We start from the raw sequence: 22,780 nt of genomic DNA on the forward strand, positions 1-22,780 counted from the left end.
GACAAGGAACAAGGCTTTTTTTTCATTTTTCTCTTTCCAGCGCTTTCTGCTTTTAATTTAAAAGTTGCACGCCATTTATTGATTGCTTGGCCAAAGGGTTTTGTGTGTGCGTGTGTTTGTGGAGGCGGAAAAAAAAGAGACGAACAAAAACATTGCATGCTGTTTGCAAAATGGATTTAATGGAGGAGGGCGTGGGTTTAAAAGAAAACTTTGCATTTTATTAACTGCTGGATAGAAGTTGGGGGAATGGGGTGGGGGGTCTAATAAAGCAGGGGAATGGAGGGGGGAGGTGGGGAGAACGACGCTGGGGTCGAATAAAACCTTGCATCCCGCTTATTGCAAGCGGCGGCGTTGCTACAGAACCTTCTAGAAGCCCTCACAGCCCCCAATCAAAAAAAAACTACACGAGCACGCTGGAACAAGGCTTCATTGAGTGGGGGGAAAAAAAAAAGTCAGGACGAGTTTGCAGCGCCTGGGCACAGAGACAGAGAGAAGGCGGGACTTACCCAGGACACGCCCACAGTGCATCAAAGAGGGAAAATGGGCGGGGCCGACAGCGCAGCAGCAGCAGCGGCGCCGCCCCCCCCTTCTTGCCCCTCCCCCACCCTCGCGCGACCAATCAAACGGAGGTCCCGCCTCCCTCCCCACCGACCAATCGCGCGGGAGACAAGCGAAGAGAGAATAGGTGGGCGTGGCCGGCGGGAAGCGGCTGATCCTCCGATTGGACAGGGGGGGGGTGGTGGAGAGAGAGGACCCCGCCCCCTTTTCCTCCGCTGTCAATCAACACCCCCCCGGGCTGTCAATCAACACAGTGCCCCCGGGCTGTCAATCAATACAGGGCCCCGCCCCGCCCTCCCCTCCCCCTCCTCCCTCTCTCGCCGCCATGAAGAGAGGGTGGGGGAGGGGAACAGATCGCCTTTAAAACAAAACGCACCACCACTACTACACCCTTTACCGAAAAAAAAACACCCCCCCCTTGACCAAAGCGTGCACGACGGATTAAAGATAAAGAGTTACGGCCCGCGGTATTTTACCTGTATCCGCAAGCAGAGAGCGAGAGAGACTGGCGCCGCCGCCGCCGCTATTTTATTTTCCGCCCCCTCCCCCCCGACGACCCGCTCGGCGCTGCGTAACCCGCCAAAAAAAAAAACCCCACCGCTGCGCAGGCGCGAGAAACCCAGGTGGGAGGGGGGAGGGAGGGAGGGAGGGCGGGGTTACCGAGGCGGGGGCGTGGCCAGGATTTAAAAAAATATCCCTCTGTGAATCCGTTTTTTTTAAAAAAAAAAACCCGAAAATGATAATAATACCCGGAAAGAAACGCGAGGGGAGAGTCTTTACTTATTTTTATTTTTGTTTAATTTAAAAATCGAAAGGCGGTTGTGTTTTGTTTGTGGGTCAGGAAAAGGGACCGTTGGTCACGTGCCCGCTCTCTCTCTCTCTCTCCCTTCTCAGCATCAAGCGCACTGCCGCGCATGCTCACATCGGTCGGAGAGAGAGGGGGGCGGCGTGAACCCACGTGGTGGCGGGGGTGGGTGCGGTGACGTCAGCCGCGACCAATGGCGGCTCGGACAGCGCAACCGCCCGACCAATGGCGAGACTCTCGTCGGGGCCGGTGGGGGGGGATCGGCCAATGGTTGGGGAGGAAAGTGAGCGAGTGAAAGAGGGGGGGGAAGGACCGGGGGCGGGGCCTCGGCTATATAAAAGGCGGCGGAGGCGGCACGCCAGTCTCTCTCTCTGTCGCCGTTCATCTGGTCGCATCGGGTGTTCTAGGTCCGGTTTTTTTTTTATAAACCAATCACAAAAAAAAACCCTTTTTTTTGCAATCGACGCGCTCCCATTCGAGCGGACGCAACCGACCGCCAAAACGGCGCCCTCGTACGAAAGAGACATGGAGGTGAGAGAATCGAAATCAAGGAGGAGGGGGAGGGTAAAGCTCGGTGACGCAGCAAGAAATCAGCGAGGTCCCGGTGGAAGCGGCCGCCATTACACGAGGCGACGGCTCGGCTTCGACCTTAACTTTCCCGCCCCCCCCCTCCCTCCTTTTCTTCCCTTCTCTCTTTCGATAACCGCGATATACTTTTAATTCTTTACAATAACGGGAACCTATATCGTGTATTTTTATCTTGCGTGCGTTTGTTATCGGTTTATAATCCTTCCCGCTCGAGCTCAAAATGGCCGCCGCGCCGCTCCCTCCGGTCAGCCCGCTTCGCTGGTCTCCCCGGTTCGCCCTTTGACCGCTCGTTACGGGGGGGGTTTTTTTTTCCCCCCCCCCCCCCCATTCGAAAGTAAAATAAAACTCTTATTTTTGTTTAATTTTATTACCGCCGATTTTTTTTTTTACCTTACCCCCCCCCGACCCCGAACCCCACCGCATTCAAAATGGCGGCCGCGCACCCCCACCTGGAACTCTTCGATTTTAATTATTTTTTTTTTTTCATTTCACCCTCGGACAAAAAAAAAGTCGCCTTCGACCTGGTTCTCTCCCCCCCCGCCGCCCTCTTTTTTTCTCTCTCTCTCTTTCTGGCGGTTTCTTTTCTTCTTCAAACCTCGTGGGTGGGTTTTTCCCCTCAAAATGGCGGATTTTCTTTTTTTGTTCCTCTTTCTTTCTCTCTTTCCTCCCCCCCATTAAAATGTTTTTTTTTATTATATTCTCACTTCAGACCCTTCTTTTCTCCCCACCCCACCCCCGAAAAAAAATCCCTTTTTACCTCATATCTGGATACCTTTTTTTCCCCCCCCCCATTTCGCAAGGGTTTTGGGGTTTTTTATTTTTTTCCCCTGGTAAACATGTTCTCTCTTCTTCTTTCTCCCCCCCCCCCCCCCCCTCCCCTTGGACATGGAGTTTTGGGGGTTTTTTATTTCTTACCCCCGGTAAACATGTTCTTCCCCCTCCTCCATGTGCAAGGGTTTTGGGGGTTTTATTTCTTACCCCGGTAAACATGTTCTTCCCGCCCTCTCACGTGTCCAGATTTTTCTGGCTTGTTTTATTTCAGGCGGTTTTGGGGTTTTATTAACCCAGTAAGCATTTTTTTGTGGCGCTGATATTTCTGCCTTTTTCTTGCAGAGGGTTTGGGTTTTATTTTTTAGCCTGGTAAGCATTTCTCCCCCCCCTTGTATCTGGAAGATATTTCGCTCCGCCTTTTGTTCTAAAGTGGTTTGGTTTCTCTACGTGTTTATTTTGTGGGTTAAGGTCGGGGGGGGGGGGGGGTGCGGAGAAAGAGGGAGGAAGGAGATTCGACTTGTGCTGGTGTTAAAAAGGTATTGTTTACTCGTTTGGGAGGTGGCGGTTTCTCAGTTTGTTGGGTGGTGGGGTGGGAGGAGACAGTCAGATGGAATCAAACCATATAGTTTAATTTATTTGGCTGTTCTGTAGGGGATTTTAATGAGTGAGGAGGTGGGTTTTGACACTGTCTTTTTTAAATTTCAGCTTTGGGCTGCTTTTGTGAGCAATTTGAGTACTGGGGTGGTTTGGATGATAATTTTTAAAGTTTAGCTTTTTTTCAGTTGTGGGAATTCAGTTTGTCGGCTGGGGTGATGGTGGTTTGATATGGGTGAGAGTTAGGGAAGGGGGTGTCAACTCATTGGTGGTTTTAAGTTCGTTTTTGTTTTGCTTACGGAAGTACTTTGTAGGCTGGGCTGATAGGTAAGACATGGGCCAGTTGACCTACTTTAATCATCTTGGGTTATTCAGTTTCAGTGGTTGGGGAGGCTTTTGTTTTTTTAAGGTGGGTGCGCTCCATTTTGTATTTTGGCAGGTGAGGATTTCTGAGGACTTCAGCCCTGTGGGAGCCTTGGGAGTTTATTCAAGTAGGAGCAGCTGCTTCAAACCCTATGGGAATGCGTGCCCTTGTCCCAAGCTGCCGAGTGTCCCTGGGTTTGTAGTGGTGTATACATGTAAACAAACCATTGGCGTATTATCATTTATTCTTAATTTGTAGGGGCTGGTTCTATATAACATCTTGGTCCAGCAGCACAAAGGTGAAGTCAATCCCTTTATGGTAGCTGTAAATTTATATTGAGCTCATTTTATGTAAAACAGTAAATTTGTAAATATTTTGAACTCTTGATTTTAGATACACCAGCAGTATGTAGTGCTTCCAGTTGCATTGTAGAGTTGCTGTAGCATCCCTATTATTCACCTGGTGTACGTGACATCTGAGCAAGTAGTTTCCATTACCAAAACACAAAGCCCTGCAGACACTGCTGTTCAGTAACTGGGTCAGGTGAAGCTTCTCATACGAATATAAACTGGATTATTTTAGCTGTACTACTTGAGCAATTGTTAAGTGCGCTAATGCTCCCTCCTTTTGCTTTTCTTTGAGGATTCGCAGGAGCCAGAGCAGCTGCGCAAACTCTTCATTGGCGGCTTGAGCTTTGAAACAACAGATGACAGTCTTCGGAACCACTTTGAGCAATGGGGCAGACTGACAGATTGTGTGGTGAGTTCTTTGTTGTAGCAGTTGGCATTTTGCTGTTTGTATGTTAAGGTGAATGATTCTATTCATTTTTACATATCCTTTTTTAAAATTTTTGCAGGTGATGAGAGACCCAACTACAAAGCGATCAAGGGGATTCGGGTTTGTGACGTATTCATGTGTGTCTGAAGTGGACAGTGCAATGTCTGCCAGGCCTCACAAGGTTGATGGTCGTGTTGTCGAACCTAAACGTGCAGTGTCCAGAGAGGTAGGTCATCAATTCGATCCACATTGTGTCCCATCCTGCATCTGTTGACATTTTGCATTCATTCTTTGGTAGCTGATTATCCAGTCTTGTCAACCAAGCATGCATCCACTGGTCAATGGGCTAGATCATTTTTATTGAAATGAGAAGTTGTGCAGTTTCAGAAATGTTGCACTGAATTTACAATCTTGGCGCATACATATGATCTTGTATCTGATCTGAAGTTTGTCTTGCATTAGGACTCCACCAGACCTGGGGCGCACCTAACTGTGAAGAAAATCTTTGTTGGTGGCATCAAGGAAGACACAGAGGAACATCATCTTCGGGATTATTTTGAGAAATTTGGCAAGATTGAAGTCACTGAAGTGATGACAGATCGACAGAGTGGAAAGAAGAGGGGATTTGCCTTCATCACATTTGATGACCATGATGCTGTTGACAAGATTGTTGGTAGGGATTGGAGCTTGTATCATCTGGCCAAAGTTAATATAGTAATGGAGATATATGCAGCTGTAATTTTAATACGTTTCTTTTTCAGTTCAAAAGTACCACACAGTCAATGGGCACAACTGTGAAGTGAGGAAGGCACTGTCACGTGAAGAGATGCAGAATTCAGGCATGAACCAGAGAGGTGAGTTGTGCATTGAGGTGTTCATACCCTGTAAACTACTCATTTCAAGAAGTGGTCACTGATAAATACTCTTTTTTTTTTTTTTTTTTTTTTCCCCACTTTTAAATGGAAGGACGGGGGAGCTCTGGCAACTTCAGCAGAGGCAACTTTGGCAACTCTGGGGGCAACTTTGGTGGTGGCCGTGGTGGAGGAGGAGGAGGCGGAGGAAGCTTCAATAGCAGAGGTGAGATGCTGGCCTGGTCAAATACCAGCGGAGTTCTATTGAAAGGGTGAAATTAGCATTGCTAACATGTACCTTTATTGCAGGTGGCTTTGGAGGTGGTTCGAGAGGAGGTGGTGGCAACTACGGAGGGTGCGGTGATGGTTACAACGGATTTGGTGACGGTATGTGTTGGGGTCTGGGCTTTAGTGGCAAAAGGCACTAAACCCAGCAGTGCCTTGTCTCTACTTGGTTGACTGGCAGTCTGACACTGCAGCAAGTGCACTGTTAGGTTGTAAAATCTTCCTGCTGAGACAGGCTGGGGAACTGAATCGCCTGGTCCTCCAACATGTGAAGTCACTCATCAGGCAGATGACAGCCCCTCACTCACACTTTTTTCTGTTTGACAGGTGGTGGTTACGGTGGAGGCAGTGGTTATGGTGGTGGTGGTGGCGGCGGCAGGGGTGGACCCGGTTATGGAGGCAGCCCAACCTACGGCAGCCAGGGTGGTGGCGGTGGTGGATATGGTGGAGGTGGCGGTGGAGCTGGATATGAAGGCTACAATGGTGGATTTGGCGGTGGTAAGTAACAACAGTTCCCCACTACTGAGAAGCATGCCTTGTTTGCTGAACACAGCACTTACTAACCCTGCATTCTGATCTGATAACAGGCAACTTTGGTGGTGGAGGTGGCAACTACAATGACTTTGGAAACTACCCAAACCAGCAGTCGTCTAACTATGGGCCAATGAAGGGTGGTGGTGGCGGCGGCGGAGGTTATGCAGGAAGAAACTCTGGGCCCTATGGAAGTAAGTATTTAGTGTGAAATAATGAGCCTGTGTGCGCATTAAACTGGGCTGTGTTTCTGCTACTAATCTACAGCCTTGTCTTGCAGATAACTATGGCAACTCTGGAGGAGGAGGTGGTGGATCCTTTAATCGGCGGTTTTAAGTTTAAAACCAGGTGTGTTCCCTGAGTGCAGTCTGGGTTATTGCAAAGTGAGGTTTTTCTGGGTTAGCTGCAGGAAATTGGAGTGCTTCTACTAAGCCGACCATGTGGAGGTGGGGGGGGGGGGGCAAGGGGAGGGCGAGTGCAGTGGGGGAATGTCAGGCAAGCTGAGCTCTTGATCTCTTCCAGCATAAGATCTAGACTTGCATGCACACAGCAGGTTGGCAGCGTCAGGAGTGGTACAAAGAAAGCCCCTTTTATAAGCCATCGCTCCCAGTCTTTTGAGAGATCTGGGAAAACTATTGGTTGTCTGTATATCCACTGCTGAGGGTGCTGTGGCTTCTTTCTCACCAGCTGTATATAGTAGTTTGTAATTGCAGTGCTGGGGGTCTGTCAGTGTATCTACTGACCACATGCATCCACAACTGATTAGATTTTGATGCTCTTCAGGTTAACTTTGTGTAGCAATGGGTTTGGCCACTGGAGGCCATCCCTTTGCCCTCTGCAATGTTTTTAAAAAAACGTTATGAGAGAGTGCACGGTATAATAATTTTATCCCATGTTGTTCAACAGGAATACAGTACTTAGCAGGAGAGGATGAGCCAGGAGATTGTAACAGGGAGACAGCAGGTTACTACAATACAAAACTCAGCCAAGCACAGGGCACAACTGCTACCGGAAGAGAAAAGATGTCTTTTTAGTCAGAGAAGTCAGTGTTTGAATTCACGAACTTTAAAGGAAAAAAAAATTAAAACACATGCATGGATATCTGCGTAAGGACTGTAATTGATATTTTGATAAACTGTTGAACAGGTTATTTTATAGTTGGTGACTACCCCTTTCCCCTGGAAGTGTAAAATGAACATTCCAGTGAGTTTTTATTAGAATTGTTTTTTGATTTTATTGCTCCAGTTTTCAAGTGATAAATGTATTAGTTGTGATCATGACTCAGAATAAAAAAAACTTTCCATTTAATAGTCCTGCAGGTAGTCTGTCTTGATTCAGATTGTAGTATTAAGGATAATGAGGACCACATTAAGCCAGATGGGACATTGCTGGAGGTTTCCTGTCTTAAAAGGCCTCTTCATACAATTTGCCCTAGCTGCCTGTCATGATGGGGTGCCAGCTTGACCCTGTTCAGCTGCCACTGGCAGGTAGGATGGCCAGCACCATGTTTGAACTCCCAAGGCTGGCAATGCAGGCATGTAGCAGTGCTCCTCACCCATCACCTTTCTGGCTACTCATGAAATCTCCCCAGCGAGTTCAAAAAAGACTTTGTGGGTCATGTTGAACCTCGGAGTGGTCTAAAAGGAGATGAGATTTATGTAAACTGCACTAACCCAGGGAATGGCTTGGCCTTTTATTAACATAAATGGAGAAAGGTGGGGGTGGGGGAGCAGCTTTGTCACATCCCAGTGGTGTGAGGTGAGCAGGAAGGAAGAGGGCAGTTGAGAAAGGCACTGACCTGGTGTCTAACTGCTCCCTGAATGTGCCAGCACAGGAGGGGGGGGGAGTCCAGTGGCAGAATCTCTCCACTGCCCTACAGCACCGGGTTGAGCCTGTGTCCTGCTAGCATGCTTGTAAAATGCTGGTAACTGGTTCTTGCTCAAAGGGGAGTAGCCGGAACAATGTTGCAGAAAATGTTCCCTTGTAGCGTACTGTAACTTCACAGTGCACTGGCAACGACTGCTTGTTTTGCACTTTCAGATGGCCCTAACCCTGGCCCCCACTCCAAATTATTCTTGACACCCCATTAGGCATGTTTCCACTTGACTGAGCAGTTTCCCAGCTTTGACCTGACTAGATTTTGGCCGTGCCTTGAAGTTACAGCGTGAGTAGTGATAGATTGAGGTGGCGCTCTAAGCTACATTCACATCGCCGCTGGGGGAGCCAGCCAAATTCTCTAAGGATTTTGCTCTTGCACATCCCGAGCAGTTTTAAGTACGCACTTGTAAGTGTTTTGCTCTGTCTCCTGCGTGCAGTGGGTCGGTGTGAACGTAGCTGTGCCCCAAGACTAACTTAACACGGACATAAGTTTTTTTTATATCGTAGCAGTCAGGCAATGATGGACTCATTCACGATGCGTTCAGAACACAGGCAGCAGAAGTCAGCTTGTGTAGTCAGACGAGTTGGCTGCGGAGTGAAACCACCGAGGGGAAGCTTGTGTGCTATTTTTTTCCTTCCCCGCCTGATATTTTGGGCCTCGCTTCCCCCCCCAACCCCACCCGCACCCCGCAGCTTTTGGTTCCAGAGAGGAAGTCTGCGTTTGGTAGAACCAGGCAGGACTACTACAGATTACCAGCAGCAGCAGCGTCTAGGCTGTAGGACCACTTGCTGAGAGGCTACAAGCGTGCATCGTCGGAGGGCAAGAAAAGGCCAGCTTATTCTCACTTAATAGTGCTGCGTTCTTACTGGAGGCTAGCGTGAGGGCTGTGGAAGGTTACTCTTGCTTCGTGGGAGGCTAGCTATTGAGGAGTAGCACAGCCAGAAGCCTTGCCACTAGGACTAAGCAAGCAGGCAGGCAGACTCGTCACGGCCAAGTAGAGGCCCGTGCTTTAATAGGTAAGGTTGTATTTCATATTCTACACTTTCCAGGATAATTAAGCACTGCCACACTTGAGGCCCTGCTGCCCGAGACTGGTGCCTTCTGACTGTCCCCCCTTGTGTTCGCAGGTCGTTGCTAATCGATTCTGATGACTTGTAACTGGAGCTCGCGGCCGTGTTTTCCGATCGCGGTTTCCCCCTGCTGCCCCCCCCGCCCCCCCCCCCCCCCCAGGTAAGTTGTAAGACTTTTCCTGGTTTTTGGCCGCTGTCTTAAATTTGTTTTTAAGGGGCGAGGAGGTTTGGGGAGGGGTTGCAAGATCCCAGTCAAGTCGAAGGCGCAGCTGCCGACTGGAGCACAGGCAGCACACTCGGTGGTAAAGTGGGATTTGCTTTTGTCGTGCCTGAGGTGACGTGTCTCTCCTCCCCCGCAGGTGGATTTACAGATGGGATTGGATGTCCAATTTCTCCATGTTCCAGGACTGTCGCTGGGGAGTGTTCAAATACTGTGTATTTTATTTAGTAGCTGTTGTGCAGCTTTCAGGAATGTTTGTGTAATAAAGCAACAATTTTAAGAAGTTTCTGGACTATTTCTTTTTTTTTTCTCCCTCTGCAGCTGCCTTGCTCCCTTTAAATTAGAAGTTAGCAAGGGCCACTTCAGAAATGAAATCAAAGCAGTTTTTCCCCCCCCACACACACTAACAGAAGGTAGGTATATGTCCATCACCTGCCCTCTACTGCATTAAAAACACCTCGTGTTTAAATTCAGCCAGATGTCCTGGGTGTGGAATAGGATATGTTGAATGGTTTGGTGGGGGGGGGGGGGCGTGGTGTGGTGGAGAGAAGAGATTTAGTGCACAAACATTGCTTGTCTGCTGAACGTGCGCTAATGGGCTCAATGTGCAAGGGCAGGGAATTCTGAACAGCTCAGAGACCACATACCTCTTTATATACACGAGAGCATTTTGCTGCTATCGCCCGAGTGCTGTTCCTGCCAGCTGCTAACCCAGATAACTGGATCACGCGCAGAGGGCTTTGAGCTTCTTGTTCTCATCCTGACCCCTCCCAAGTACTGAGCAACTGACTTGCCGACTTCCCAGTGGGGAAGCAAAACCGCCGTGCCTGTTTTTTTTTTTATCCTCCCTCTGGGGAGTTATAACTCATCCACAGCTGTGCCCTGTATCTTAACTCCTACCCCTCCCAGTCTCCTTTACTTACCACTCCCTCCCTCCCTATATTCCTCTCCCCCCACCCCCAAGTCTGTCCAAACCTCCTCATGGCTTTGTGTCCCTCCCTATCCAATTTGGAATCATAGAAATCACTAAGTTTAAGGCACAGAAAGAGGCCACTTGGACCATTGTCTGCTGGCTGAAAAACAATCCACCTATTTTAATCCCACCTTCCAGCATTTGGTCAATAGCCCTGTACCTTGTGGCAATCGCATCTTCCCCCAAGGAGAACAACCCCCCAATCTATCTCATCTTTACTCGGCTGTATTTTTCCAGTCCGGGCAACGTCCTTGCAAATTGCATCCTTTCTGTAATGAGCTGACCAAAACTGCGCACAGTACTCCAGTTGTGGCCTAACCAATGAATTATACAGTTCCAGCAAAACCCCTCTGCTCTTGTGTTCTATACCTCAGCTAATGAAGAGAAGGATTCCCTAAAACTTAACCACCTTATTGACCTGTGCTGCTACCTTCAGGGATCTGCAGACGTTCTCTCCAAGGTCCCTCAGTTCCTCTACACCTCTCTGTATTTTCCCATTAAACATGTTTTTCTTTGCCTTGTTTGTCATCTTACACTGCTCCAGGTTAAATTCCCATTGCCTCTTCCCTTAACCAATCCTTGATGAGCCTGTGCCTTTCTAAGTGGCTGTTTCTCCCGTCTTTCAGAATAGATTCCGATCATTTTTATTTTAACGCAGGGGCAGTTGCTGTGATCTGGAGCGTGCCCGCTGAAAGGGCGGCGGTGGAAGCAGATTCAATAGTGACTGTCGAAAGGGGAAATTGGATAAATACTGGAAGGGAGGAGATTTGCAGGGCTGTGAGGTAAGGGGCAGGGAGTGCGGACTAATTGGCTGGGCAAGTGGGGCCGTCTGACTCCATGAAAACCTGCCTGCACAGAGTACACAATTACCAGGTCTGACCCACCCTCTCCGCGCGCGCGCGCATACATAAAGGTGCTGACAAACGTCTGGGGAACGATTGCAGGCTAATTGAAAAATGCAGCAGCTGACCCCCCCCCCCCCGACTTTTGAACGCTTATTTGCAATGCACTTGTTCTCTCCTGAGAAATCTGTGCGAACGGACGCAGACTCACCCAACTGATCATGAACAAACCGGTCAGCCGTGGCTCGTTTGGGAGCACTCACGCCTCCTGAGTCCCGAGCTTGCGGGTTTGAGTTTCCAGCCCTGAGGGGGTGTCGCGCACCTATCTGTTCTAATCCCTTTTTCCAGCACTTGGCCCGTAGCCTTGTATGCTATGACGTTTCAAGTGATCATCTAAATACTTCTTAAACGTTGTGAGGGTTCCTGCCTCCACCACCCCCTTCGGGCAGTGTGTTCCAGATTCCAACCCCATTCTGGGTGAAAATATTTTTCCTCAAATCCCCTCTAAACCTCCTGCACCTTACTGTAAATCTTTGCCCCCTGGTTATTGACCCCTCCGCTAAGGGAAAAAGTTTCTTCCTATCTAATCTATCTATGCCCCTCATAATTTTGTATACCTCAATCAGGTCCCCCCCCTCAGCCTTCTCTGCTCTAAGGAAAACAACCCTCGCCTATCCCAGTCTCTCTTCATAGCTGAAATGCTCCAGCCCAGGCAACATCCTGGTGAATCTCCTCGGCACCCTCTCCAGTGCAATCACATCCTTCCTATAATGTGACCAGAACTCTACACAGTACTCCAGCTGTGGCCTAACTAACGTTTTATACAGCTCCGTCATAACCTCCCTGCTCTTATATTCTATGCCTCGGTTAATAAAGGCAAGTATCCCATATGCCTTCCTAACCACCTTATCTACCTGTGCTGCTGCCTTCAGTGATCTATGGACAAGTACACCAAGGCCCCTCTGACCCTCTGTACTTCCTAGGGTCCTACCATCCATTGTATATTCCCTTGCCTTGTCAGTCCTCCCAAAATGCATCACCTCACACTTCCATTTGCCACTGCTCCGCCCATCTATAGCTCTCTGTAATCCAAGCATTTCCTCATTATTTACAACACCACCAATTTTCATGTCATCTGCAAACTTACTGATCATATCTCTTATATTCACGTCTAAATCATTAATGTACACTACAAACAGCAAGGGTCCCAGCACCAATCCCCGCGGTACACCACTGGTCACAGGCTTCCAATCGCAAAAACAGCCCTCGACCATCACCCTCTGCCTCCTGCCACTCAGCCAATTTTGCATCCAAATTGCCCCGGATCCCATGGGCTCTTACCTTCTTGACCAATCTCCCATGCGGGACCTGATCAAAAGCCTTACTGAAGTCCATGTAGACTACATCAACTGCTTTACCCTCATCTAGTCACCTCCTCGAAAAATTCAATCAACTTTGTTAGACATGATCTCCCCGCTGACTATTCTTGATTAACCCCTGCCTCTCCAAGTGGAGATTAATCCTGTCCCTCAGAATTTTTTCCAATAGTTTCCCTACCACTGATGTTAGACTCACCGGCCTGTAATTACCTGGTTTATCACTGCTACCCCTCTTGAATAATGGTACCACATTCACTGTCCTCTGTGACAAGGGAGGATTTGAAAATTTGTGTCAGAGCCCCTGCAATCTCCTCCCTTGCCTCACATAACCGCCTGGGATACATCTCATTTGGGTGTGGGGATTTATCCACTTTTAACCCCTTTCAATGCTAATTTATTCAAGTATATCACAATCCCCCTCCCTGATCTCTACACCTACATCGTCCTTCTCCATAGTGAACACGGATGAACACAGTAATTATTTAAAACCTCACCTCTGTCGTCCGGCTCCCTAATAGGCCCTACTCTTTCCCTGGTTATCCTCTTGCCCTTAATATTCTTATAAAACGCCTTGGGATTTTCGTTTATCTTGCCCGCCTGTTTTTTTTCATGTCCCCTCTTCGCTCTCCTAATTACTTTTTTCAATACCCCCCCTAAACTTTCGATACTCCTCTAGGGCCTCCGCTGTTTTCAGTGCTCTGAATCTGCCGTAAGCTTCCTTTTTTCTCCTCATCGAATCCTCTATATCCCTTGACATCCAGGGTTCCCTGGACTTGTTGGTCCTGCCCTTCACCTTTATGGGAGCATGTTGGCCCTGAACTCTCACTATTCCCTTTTTGAATGACTCCCACTGGTCTGACGTAGACTTTCCTGCAAGTAGCTGCTCCCAGTCCACTTTGGCCAGATCCTGTTTTGTCATATTGAAATCGGCCTCCCCCCAATTCGGTACCTTTATTTCCGGTCCCTCTTTGTCCTTTTCCATAACTACCTTAAATCTTACAGAGCTATGCTCACTATCCCCGAAATGCTCCCCCACGGACACTTCTACCACTTGTCCGGCTTCATTCCCTAGGATCGGGTCAAGTACTGCCCCTTCTCTTGTCGGACTTTCTACGTGCTGGCTCAAAAAGCTCTCCTGTATGCATTTTAAGAATTCCGCCCCCTTTAAGCCTTTTGCACTAAGACTATCCCAGTTAATATTGGGGAAGTTGAAATCCCCCTACTATTATGACCCTATTATTTTCACACCTCTCTGAGGTTTGCCTACATATTTGATCCTCTATCGCTCCCTGACCCAGCATCGATTACCGTTTGCGGGAGAGAGTTCCAAACTTATACCACCCTTTATCTCTCGAAGTGTTTCCTCATTTCACTCCCGAAAGGTCTGGCTCTAAACTTCAGACTCTGCCCTCTAGTCCGACACTCCCCGAACCAGCAGAAACAGTTCCGCTCTCTATTTACCCCGCCTGCTCCCCTTAATATCTTAAACTTGGATCAAATCACCCGTTGACCTTCTAAATTCCCAGGATTTACAACCCCTAGTTGGTGTAATCTCTCCTCGTAATTTAGCCCTCGGAGTCCGGGTATCGTTCTGGTGAATTTACGCTGCACTGCCCTCTGAGGGCAGTGTCTCCTTCTAAATGTGCAGGGCCCAGAAATGCTCACAGTAACTCCAGATGTGGTCTCACTAGGATTTATACAGCCCAAGCATGACTTCTAACCGGTGTTTATCCAGCTTCCCCCTTCAATGCATCTACGCTGTTCGCATTGACCCACTCCCTGTGGCAGCTTGTCCCCACATTCTCACCATTCTCTGGGTGAAAAAGTTGCTCCCGAATTCCCCTGTTGGATTTTGTTGGCGACTGTTTTAACTTTATGGCTCCTCGTTTTGGACGTCTGCCACGCCCGCCTCCCCCCCACCCCCCTCCCCTCCCCGGTAAACGGAAATTGATCATTAATAAATTGGAATCAATTGACCAGCCACACCCGTAACATCGCCCAATTCCGCCTGCCCCCCCAGCTGGGCTCATCTGCCGCCGAAACCCTCGCCCGTGCCTCTGTCGCCTCCGGACTCGACTGTTACGACGCTCGAGTCCAAATCCCTCCGTGGCCCTTGCTCCCCCTCCCCGTCTCTGTGCCCTCCTCCAGTCCCTACGGCCCTCCGAGATATCTGCGCACATCCAATTCCGGCCTCTCGCGCATCCCCCATCCGATTCCCATCGGCGGCCGTTTCTTCAGCTGCCTGGAGTCCCCGAGCTCTGGAATTCCCTCCCTAAACCTCTCCGCCTCTCTCTCTCCTTAAAAATCCACCTCTTTAACTGAGCTTTTGTCCCTAATATCTGCTTTATGTGCCTCGGTGTCAGATTATGTTTGATAATCGTTCCTTGTGAAGTGCTTTGGGCAAAGTTTTGTCACATTAAAGGGGCTATGTCAATGTAAGTTGTTGTTGTTGCTATAGCATGGGTCATCTGGAGTGCAATTGTAAATTTGAGGCTGAGAGTGAGGTGAGGCCATCACAACTTTGCCTCGGCCTTTGGCTTCCCTTGCATATGACACAACAAAAAAGAAAACGAAGACAGAAAGCGAGATATGTATTTTATATAAAGAAACATATATAAAACTGGCTGATCCCCAGTGGCAATGCTCAAGTGCTACTCGTGGGGGAGGGACGATGCGCAGTGTTTTCCCCATGTGACAATGGGCGGTGGCCGGTGGGGTGGCAAAAGTGTTGTAACAAAGTGTGACATGGAAGGTGTGACAGGAAATGCGTGTGACACTTGACAGGAAGTGCGCATGACAGTCGCTACCCCGACCTCAGCTGTCGGGCCTCGGCTTGATGAGTAATGCTGTGAGTGAGAGGGCCCTTGAGTTTGGCCTTCGCTTCGGAGCAGTCCTGATGGAGCGTCGCACTGTCGCAGGGTCAGTGCTGAGGGAGCGTCGCACTGGTGGAGGGTCAGTGCTGAGGGAGCTCCGCACTGGCGGAGGGTCAGTGCTGAGAGAGCTCCGCACTGTCGGAGGGTCAGCGCTGAGGGAGCTCTGCAGTGTTGGAGGGTCAGTACTGAGGGAGCGCCGCACTGTCGGAGGGTCAGTGCTGAGGGAGCGCCGCACTGTCGGAGGGTCCGTACTGAGGGAGTGCCGCACTGTCGGAGGGTCAGTGCTGAGGGAGCGCCGCACTGTCGGAGGGTTAGTGCTGAGGGAGCTCCGCACTGTCGGAGGGTCAGTACTGAGGGAGCGCCGCACTGTCGGAGGGTCGGTACTGAGGGAGCGCCGCACTGTCGGAGGGTCAGTACTGAGGGAGCGCCGCACTGTCGGAGGTGCCGACTTTCAGACGAGACGTTAAACCGAGGCCCCCTGTCTGCCCTCTCAGCTGAGTGTAAATGATCCCATGGGCTTGAAGTAAGCGTGTCTCCCGCCAGGCCTTGGGGCCCACTCCTCGGTTCCTCCCGCGCCGTGAAGCACGTGTGTAAAAAAAAAAAATCCCCTCTGCCCAGCCACAGCCTGAAGAAGAGTCCACAGTCCAGTTAGCGGGGCCGGGGGAAAAATAAATACGGGCGCCACGTGCCCGGGCGACGGCCTCAGTCTCTTCCCTCCGCCGGCCTCTGCGCAGCGCGTGGGACCAGAAACACCCCACCGTCCTCCGACTGCTGCAGGGAGAACTCGTCGGGCGAGTAGGGCTGCCCCTGGGGGTCGCGGAGGGATGCCAGGACTCCTCGGCTCAGCTCGCCGACCTTCCTCTCCGCCTGGCGCAGCTGCCGCCCGACGTCCTCCCGCTCGCTGGCCAGTCGCTCCCGCTCCCGCCGCAGGGCGCCCAGGTCCTGCTCCAGGCGGGCGATGTTCTCCAGCTTGCGCTGGCGGCAATTCTGGGCCGCCACCTTGTTCTTGCCCCGCCGCCGGATGTCGCGGGCGAGGGCCAGCTGCTGGTCGCTCAGCCGGTGGCGGCTCACCAGCTCGTTGAAGTCGTCCACGGGCAGGTTGACGATGGCCTCGGTGGCCAGGGGGATCCTCAGGGCCTGCGCCCGCCTGTCGTCGCGGCTGGGGCCGTCCTTCCTGGCCCGCGCGCCGGGCGCCCCCACGGGTGCCGCACCCGGGTGCTGCAGCGGCATCACCGTCGTCGGAGGAGGTAGAGGGGGGCCGGGGGGCAGTGCCAGCCCGCCGTAGCTCCAGTGCCCCTGAAAGTCCGCCCACAGGCCCCCGGAGTCCGCCACTCCGTAACCGTCCGAGCCGCCAGCCGGGCTGGAGTCCAGGGAGAGGCCGGAATCGGACTCCGCATCCCCCCGCAGCTTGTAGCCCGGACCCGGGTGCTCCAGCAGCGGGTCCGCCAGCGACAGGCAGCAGGGCTCGGCGGGGGGCGCAGAGGCCGGCTCGAACGCGGGTGGCCCCAGCTGGCAGCCCTGAGAGCCGTCGTAGGGCAGGGAGTAGAGCGAAGCCCCCGAGGCGCCGTGGCCGTGCCAGGCGTGGACGGAGCCGGCCAGGCAGTACGGATCCGGGGCCGGGTAGTGGGAGCCGCCGTGGAACGTGGGTCCCGTCGCCACCTCGCCATCTGCGTCCAGACCCTGTGACCGAGACAAAAGACAAGGAGTGGGGGGGGGAGAAAGACGAGTCAGAACAGTACTCTACCCCGGTCCCAACCTCACCTGCTGACGAGTCTGTGTGTTCCTGTGAGGGCCATTGCATCTGCGTGTGAGGAGGCTCAGGGAGGGTGGGGCAGGTCCCTCCTGGAAGAGGGAGAGGGGGCGGTGCAGGCAGAGGGTGGGTGCTCCGCAGGTCACCTTTGACCCCAGGACTAAAACCCAGCACTGCGACGAGGCCCTATCGGACATTGCTCAGAGGCTCTTCCTCACCCGACTGACACACATCTGCATGTCTCGATAAGCTCCCCTCAGGGCAGAAACACAGGAAGCACAAGACGAACTATCTCACCGCACACTGCAGTGTTTTCCAAGCAGATTAAGGAACGCACTTTCAAGCATTGCCCTCTTAAAGAGACACCGTACCTTCCCAAAGGGTTGGGTTAACTCCCAAGACAGCTACAGAGTAAAGCTCCCTCTACACTGTCCCCCATCAAACACTCCCAGGACAGGGACAGTACGGGGGGGGTTAGATACAGAGTAAAGCTCCCTCTACACTGTCCCCATCAAACACTCCCCAGGACAGGTACAGTACGGGGGGTTAGATACAGAGTAAAGCTCCCTCTACACTGTCCCCCATCAAACACTCCCAGGACAGGGACAGTACGGGGGTTAGATACAGAGTAAAGCTCCCTCTACACTGTCCCCATCAAACACTCCCCAGGACAGGTACAGTACGGGGGTTAGATACAGAGTAAAGCTCCCTCTACACTGTCCCCCATCAAACACTCCCAGGACAGGTACAGTACGGGGGTTAGATACAGAGTAAAGCTCCCTCTACACTGTCCCCCATCAAACACTCCCCAGGACAGGTACAGTACGGGGGTTAGATACAGAGTAAAGCTCCCTCTACACTGGAAGTTCGCGGACCCCACCACCTCCACTGTCCCAGTTCCCCCTACCCACCCACCCAAGCCCCCTCAACTCCCCCAACGCTCGCCCAGGCCAGTGTTCCCCCCCCCGCCCGACCCACCTGCAGCTCCGCCAGCGACATCAGTTCCTGCCAAGTCATCTCCGCCTCAGCCTGCTGCCCCGGGTCGACGCAGCCCCCGAGCGGCTGCTGATAGTGCGGCAGGGCCCCGTCGTTCTGAGGAGGGCAGGGGGCCATGGGCAGAGAGTAGATCGAGTCCGAGGCCAGCCCTGGGAGGTGAGGGCAGCCCACCGAGACCTGCTGGGCGAAGGGGGAGAAAGAGGCAGGTGAGGGAAAAGTAAAAAAAAAAACGGCAAGGCGTTGAGTGCGTTAGGGCAGGCCTTGGGAGAGCCTCCCACTGAAGAGGCATGGCATTAAGCTTCAGCGCTGGGGAGGGGGTACCCCATGGTTGGGCGGAGGGGGGCCTCCCCGTTGATTGAGGGGCACTCAGGTGAAGGGACGAGGCCACCCCACCCCCCAGAGCAGGGACACCGACCAGTACGAAGGGAGCCGGGAACGAGCAAGGGTATATCAGGAAGGTGGGGGAGGGGGTTCTCCCCTTGACACCAAGAAGAGGTGGGGTGGGTGAGGAGACCCCTCGTCACGAGAACTGACTAGATGCGTAGCTGGGGGGTGTGTTTATTCTGCGACTAAGAAAGGTTTATTTGGGGCTTTGGATCCCTTTCTTTTCCATCATGTTGCATCATCATCGTCAAGGTCTAAATCTAAATTCTTTCGCCCTTTGTCAGGGCCTCGGGGAGAGGGGGCACAGGGGAGATTGACCGGAACGGACCCGGGGGACGAGGGACTTCAGTTAATGCAAGGAGAGACTGAGAGAAGCTGGGGCTGTTGTTCCTCGGAGCAGGGAAGGTTATCTTTCGTCCTTACCTCAATGCGGCTTCTAGCAAAAGGCAGGACAGAGTTAACAGCACACATCCAGCAAAGGGAAGGGAAGGAGTCACCAGCGGCCTTGCAGTCCAAAGGGCCTGGAGCAGTGAGATAAGAGGGGATGTTATCAGACCCTACAGTCACTTCCCTCTGTCACATAAAACCCTACCCCCCATCCCCACACACACACACACAAATAAATATACAATCACACAGACTCACAGACATGGTTACACATACAGACACTTGCACACACAGCCTTGGTTCAAACATGTGCAAAAGAGCTGAACTCCAGAGGTGAGGTGAGAGTGACTGCCCTTGACATCAAGGCAGCATTTGACCGAGTATGGCATCAAGGAGCCCGAGCAAAACTGAGGTCAATGGGAATCAGGGGGAAAACCCTCCGCGGGCTGGAGTCATACCTAGCGCAAAGGAGGATGGCTGTGGTTGTTGGAGGTCAATCATCTGAGCTCCAGGACATCACTGCAGGAGTTCCTCAGGGTAGTGTCCTAGGCCCAACCATCTCCAGCTGCTTCATCAATGACCTTCCTTCAATCATAAGGTCAGAAGTGGGGATGTTCGCTGATGATTGCACAATGTTCAGCACCATTCGCGACTCCTCAGATACTGAAACAGTCCATGTAGAAATGCAGCAAGACCTGGACAATATCCAGGCTTGGGCTGATAAGTGGCAAGTAAAATTCGCGCCACACAAGTGCCAGGCAATGACCATCTCCAACAACAGAGAATCTAACCATCTCCCCTTGACATTCAATGGCATTACCATCGTTGAATCCCCCACTATCAACATCCTAGGGGCTACCATTGACCAGAAACTGAACTGGAGTAGCCATATAAATACCGTGGCTACAAAAGCAGGTCAGAGGCTAGGAATCCTGAGGCGAGTAACTCACCTCCTGACTCCCCAAAGCCTGTCCACCATCTACAAGGCACAAGTCGGGAGTGTGATGGAATACTCTCCACTTGCCTGGATGGGTGCAGCTCCAACAACACTCAAGAAGCTCGACACCATCCAGGACAAAGCAGCCCGCTTGATTGGCACCCCATCTACAAACATTCACTCCCTCCACCACCGACGCACAGTGGCAGCAGTGTGTACCATCTACAAGATGCACTGCAGCAACTCACCAAGGCTCCTTAGACAGCACCTTCCAAACCCGCGACCTCTACCAACTAGAAGGACAAGGGGCAGCGGACGCACGGGGAGCGCACCGCCTGCAAGTTCCCCTCCAATCCACACACCATCCTCACTTGGAACAATATCGGCCGTTCCTTCACTGTCGCTGGGTCAAAATCCTGGAACTCCCTTCCTAACAGCACTGTGGGTGTACCTACCCCACACGGACTGCAGCGGTTCAAGAAGGCAGCTCACCACCACCTTCTCAAGGGCAATTAGGGATGGACAATAAATGCTGGCCTGGCCAGAGACGCCCACATCCCATGAATGAATAAATTTTTTTAAATGACACAGGTACGCTCAGACAGACACATACACAGAGTCACAGACATGCACACATATAGACAGACACACGCCTCCCCCGACAAAACCCCTAGTTCATATCAGCTAACTCACAACCTGTAGGCCTGATAGAGACCAACAAACTGCGTACACCACTCTCCCCCAGTCTGTCCGTATGCACTGTTGGAGGGTCAGTACTGAGGGAGCGCCGCGCAGTCGGAGGGTCAGTGCTGAGGGAGCGCCGCCCTGTCGGAGGGTCAGTACTGAGGGAGCGCCGCACTGTTGGAGGGTCAGTGCTGAGGGAGCGCCGCGCTGTCGGAGGGTCAGCGCTGAGGGAGCGCCGCACTGTCGGAGGGTCAGTGCTGAGGGAGCGCCGCACTGTCGGAGGGTCAGTACTGAGGGAGTGCCACACTGTCGGCGGGTCAGTGCTGAGGGAGTGCCACACTGTCGGCGGGTCAGTGCTGAGGGAGCCCCGCACTGTCGGAGGGTCAGTGCTGAGGGAGTTCACCCTGTCTTTCAGATGAGATGTTAAACCGAGACCCTCTCGGTGGGTATAAAAGATCCCCCGGCCGCTGTTTGAAGGAGCAGCACGGGGTAGGGTCGCAGTTGGGGGACATTCTCCCTGGTCCCCTGTGGGACCAATATTTATCCCGCAAACAACATGATTTATGCCATTGCTGTTTGTGGGATCTGGCTATGTGCAAATTGTCGCCCTTCCTGCATTACAACAGTGACCAAGTCACAGGAGAAATGTGCCACTTTATTATTGTTATTCTCTCCTCACTCTGCCTCACTCTATCCCTGTATGTCTGTCTCTCTGTCTCTCCTTTTCTCCAACTCTGATTATTTCTCTCTTTCCATCTCTCTCTCTCTCTCTCTGTCTGTCTGATTCTCTCACTCTCTCTCTGTCTCTCAGTTGTTCTCCGTCTGCTTTACTCTGTATCTAACCCCCCCGTGCTGTACCTGTCCTGGGAGTGTTTGATGGGGACAGTGTAGAGGGAGCCAATCTTACTCTCTCTCTCTCTTTCTCTGTCTCTCTCTCTCTATCCCTCTCTCTCTCTCTCTCTCTCTTTCTCTCTGTCTCTTGCTTTCTCTCTCTGTCTCTCTCTCTGTCTCTCTTTCTCTCTCTGTCTCTCCCTCTCTCTGTCTCTCTCTCTCTTTCTCTCTCTGTCTCTCTCTCTCTCTCTCTCTCTCTCTCTCTCTCTGCCTCTCTCTCTGTCTCTCTTTCTCTCTCTGTCTCTCTCCCTCGTCGGTCTGGACGCACACTGATAGGAGACTTAAGACGCAGGAGCGGGTGGAGGCCATTCGGCCCCATCCAGCCTGCTCCCCCATTCAGTACGATCCCAGCCGAACCTCAACCTCGACTCCGCTTTTCCGCCCTGTCGCTCCATTCCCTCAGCATCCCAAAAAAAAAACCATGTCAGTGGCTGGGGAATCATGGAATGGCACAACACAGGAGGGGTCCATTCGGCCCATCGTGACTGTGCCCTGGCTCTTTGGAAAGATCTATCCAATTAGTCCGCGCTCTCCCCCCTTCCTGCTCTTTCCCCCCCCCCACCCCCACATCCCTGCAAATTTTTCCCCCTTCCAATATTTATCCAATTCCTCCTTTTGAAAGTTACTATTGAATCTGCTTCCACCGCCCTTTCAGGCAGCGCGTTCCAGGTCACAACAACTCCCCACGTTAAAAAAAATAAATTCTCCGCCTCTCCCCGCCCCCCACCCCCCTGGTTCTTTTACCGATTATCTTAAATCTGTGTCCCTCTGGTTACCGACCCTCCCCTCTCTCTCTACTCTATCCGAAGCCCCCTCCTGATTCCGAACGGCGTGCACTTTATAGCAACGAACAACTACTGCAAGCTCCCCCACCCCCTCGCTCCCCCCAACCGAATTCCCCTCGCCCTCCTCCCGGACTCTCCCGTCGCACGCAGCACGAGCTCTGAGCGCGCTGACACTTACCTGCTCATCGTTGGCGAAGGGCGGTCGATGGAAAAGCAGGTGTTGTTTTTTTTTCCCCGGGAAGGAAGGGAGGGAGAGAGAGAGAGGGAGAGTGCAAAGGAGGAAAGGGAGAGGGGGGGCCGGGGGAGGAGGAGGAGGGAGGGAAGGAGGAGAGGAGTCAGAGCGGAGAGGGTGGAGGGGTGGAATGGACTGGTTGTTGAGGTGCTGGAGGGTGGGAGACGGCTCCGCGCTCCGGACTCACTCTCGTCTCCCGGCAAGTTGGATCTCCCCTCTGAACCGGCCGGGACGATTACATGAAGTTGTGTGAGTGTGTGTGTCTCTCTCTCTCTCTCTCTCCCTCCCTCCCTCCTCCCTCTCTCTCTCCACTCTGTGCGCGCGTAACGGACTGGCCTCCTCCCCCACCACTGCTCTTTATCTTGACTCGGCTG

The 22,780-nt window shown here is 52.1% G+C and overlaps 2 protein-coding genes across 8 annotated transcripts; one reads left to right on the forward strand and one right to left on the reverse strand.

The window, feature by feature from the left end:
* The first annotated feature begins 1,719 nt into the window (after nucleotides 1–1,719).
* On the forward strand, nucleotides 1,720–9,219 carry LOC137361466 (heterogeneous nuclear ribonucleoprotein A3-like). Of its 6 annotated transcripts, none has more exons than XM_068026330.1 (11): nucleotides 1,720–1,894; nucleotides 4,323–4,439; nucleotides 4,537–4,683; nucleotides 4,920–5,130; nucleotides 5,219–5,311; nucleotides 5,424–5,534; nucleotides 5,618–5,695; nucleotides 5,921–6,091; nucleotides 6,181–6,318; nucleotides 6,405–6,472; nucleotides 9,131–9,218. In XM_068026330.1, the coding sequence occupies exons 1-10, from the start codon at nucleotides 1,889–1,891 to the stop codon at nucleotides 6,458–6,460; spliced, it is 1,128 nt and encodes a 375-aa protein (XP_067882431.1). In that variant the 5' UTR covers nucleotides 1,720–1,888; the 3' UTR covers nucleotides 6,461–6,472; nucleotides 9,131–9,218. The 6 variants fall into 6 exon arrangements, with proteins under 6 accessions (XP_067882431.1, XP_067882430.1, XP_067882433.1 ...); XM_068026329.1 differs by lacking the exon at nucleotides 9,131–9,218 and adding an exon at nucleotides 7,031–7,211; XM_068026332.1 differs by lacking the exon at nucleotides 6,405–6,472 and having other exon boundaries at nucleotides 9,131–9,219.
* A 6,753-nt stretch (nucleotides 9,220–15,972) lies between these two features.
* Nucleotides 15,973–22,442, reverse strand: LOC137361467 (transcription factor NF-E2 45 kDa subunit-like). Of its 2 annotated transcripts, none has more exons than XM_068026334.1 (4): nucleotides 22,353–22,442; nucleotides 18,914–19,011; nucleotides 18,089–18,283; nucleotides 15,973–17,040 (listed from the first exon to the last, which is right to left on the reverse strand). In XM_068026334.1, the coding sequence occupies exons 2-4, from the start codon at nucleotides 18,959–18,961 to the stop codon at nucleotides 16,063–16,065; spliced, it is 1,221 nt and encodes a 406-aa protein (XP_067882435.1). In that variant the 5' UTR covers nucleotides 18,962–19,011; nucleotides 22,353–22,442; the 3' UTR covers nucleotides 15,973–16,062. The 2 variants fall into 2 exon arrangements, with proteins under 2 accessions (XP_067882435.1, XP_067882434.1); XM_068026333.1 differs by having other exon boundaries at nucleotides 18,089–18,286.
* Between the last annotated feature and the right edge of the window lie 338 nt (nucleotides 22,443–22,780).

The sequence above is a fragment of the Heterodontus francisci genome, unplaced genomic scaffold (genome assembly GCF_036365525.1).
Source record: "Heterodontus francisci isolate sHetFra1 unplaced genomic scaffold, sHetFra1.hap1 HAP1_SCAFFOLD_1190, whole genome shotgun sequence".
Classification (NCBI taxonomy): domain Eukaryota; kingdom Metazoa; phylum Chordata; class Chondrichthyes; order Heterodontiformes; family Heterodontidae; genus Heterodontus; species Heterodontus francisci.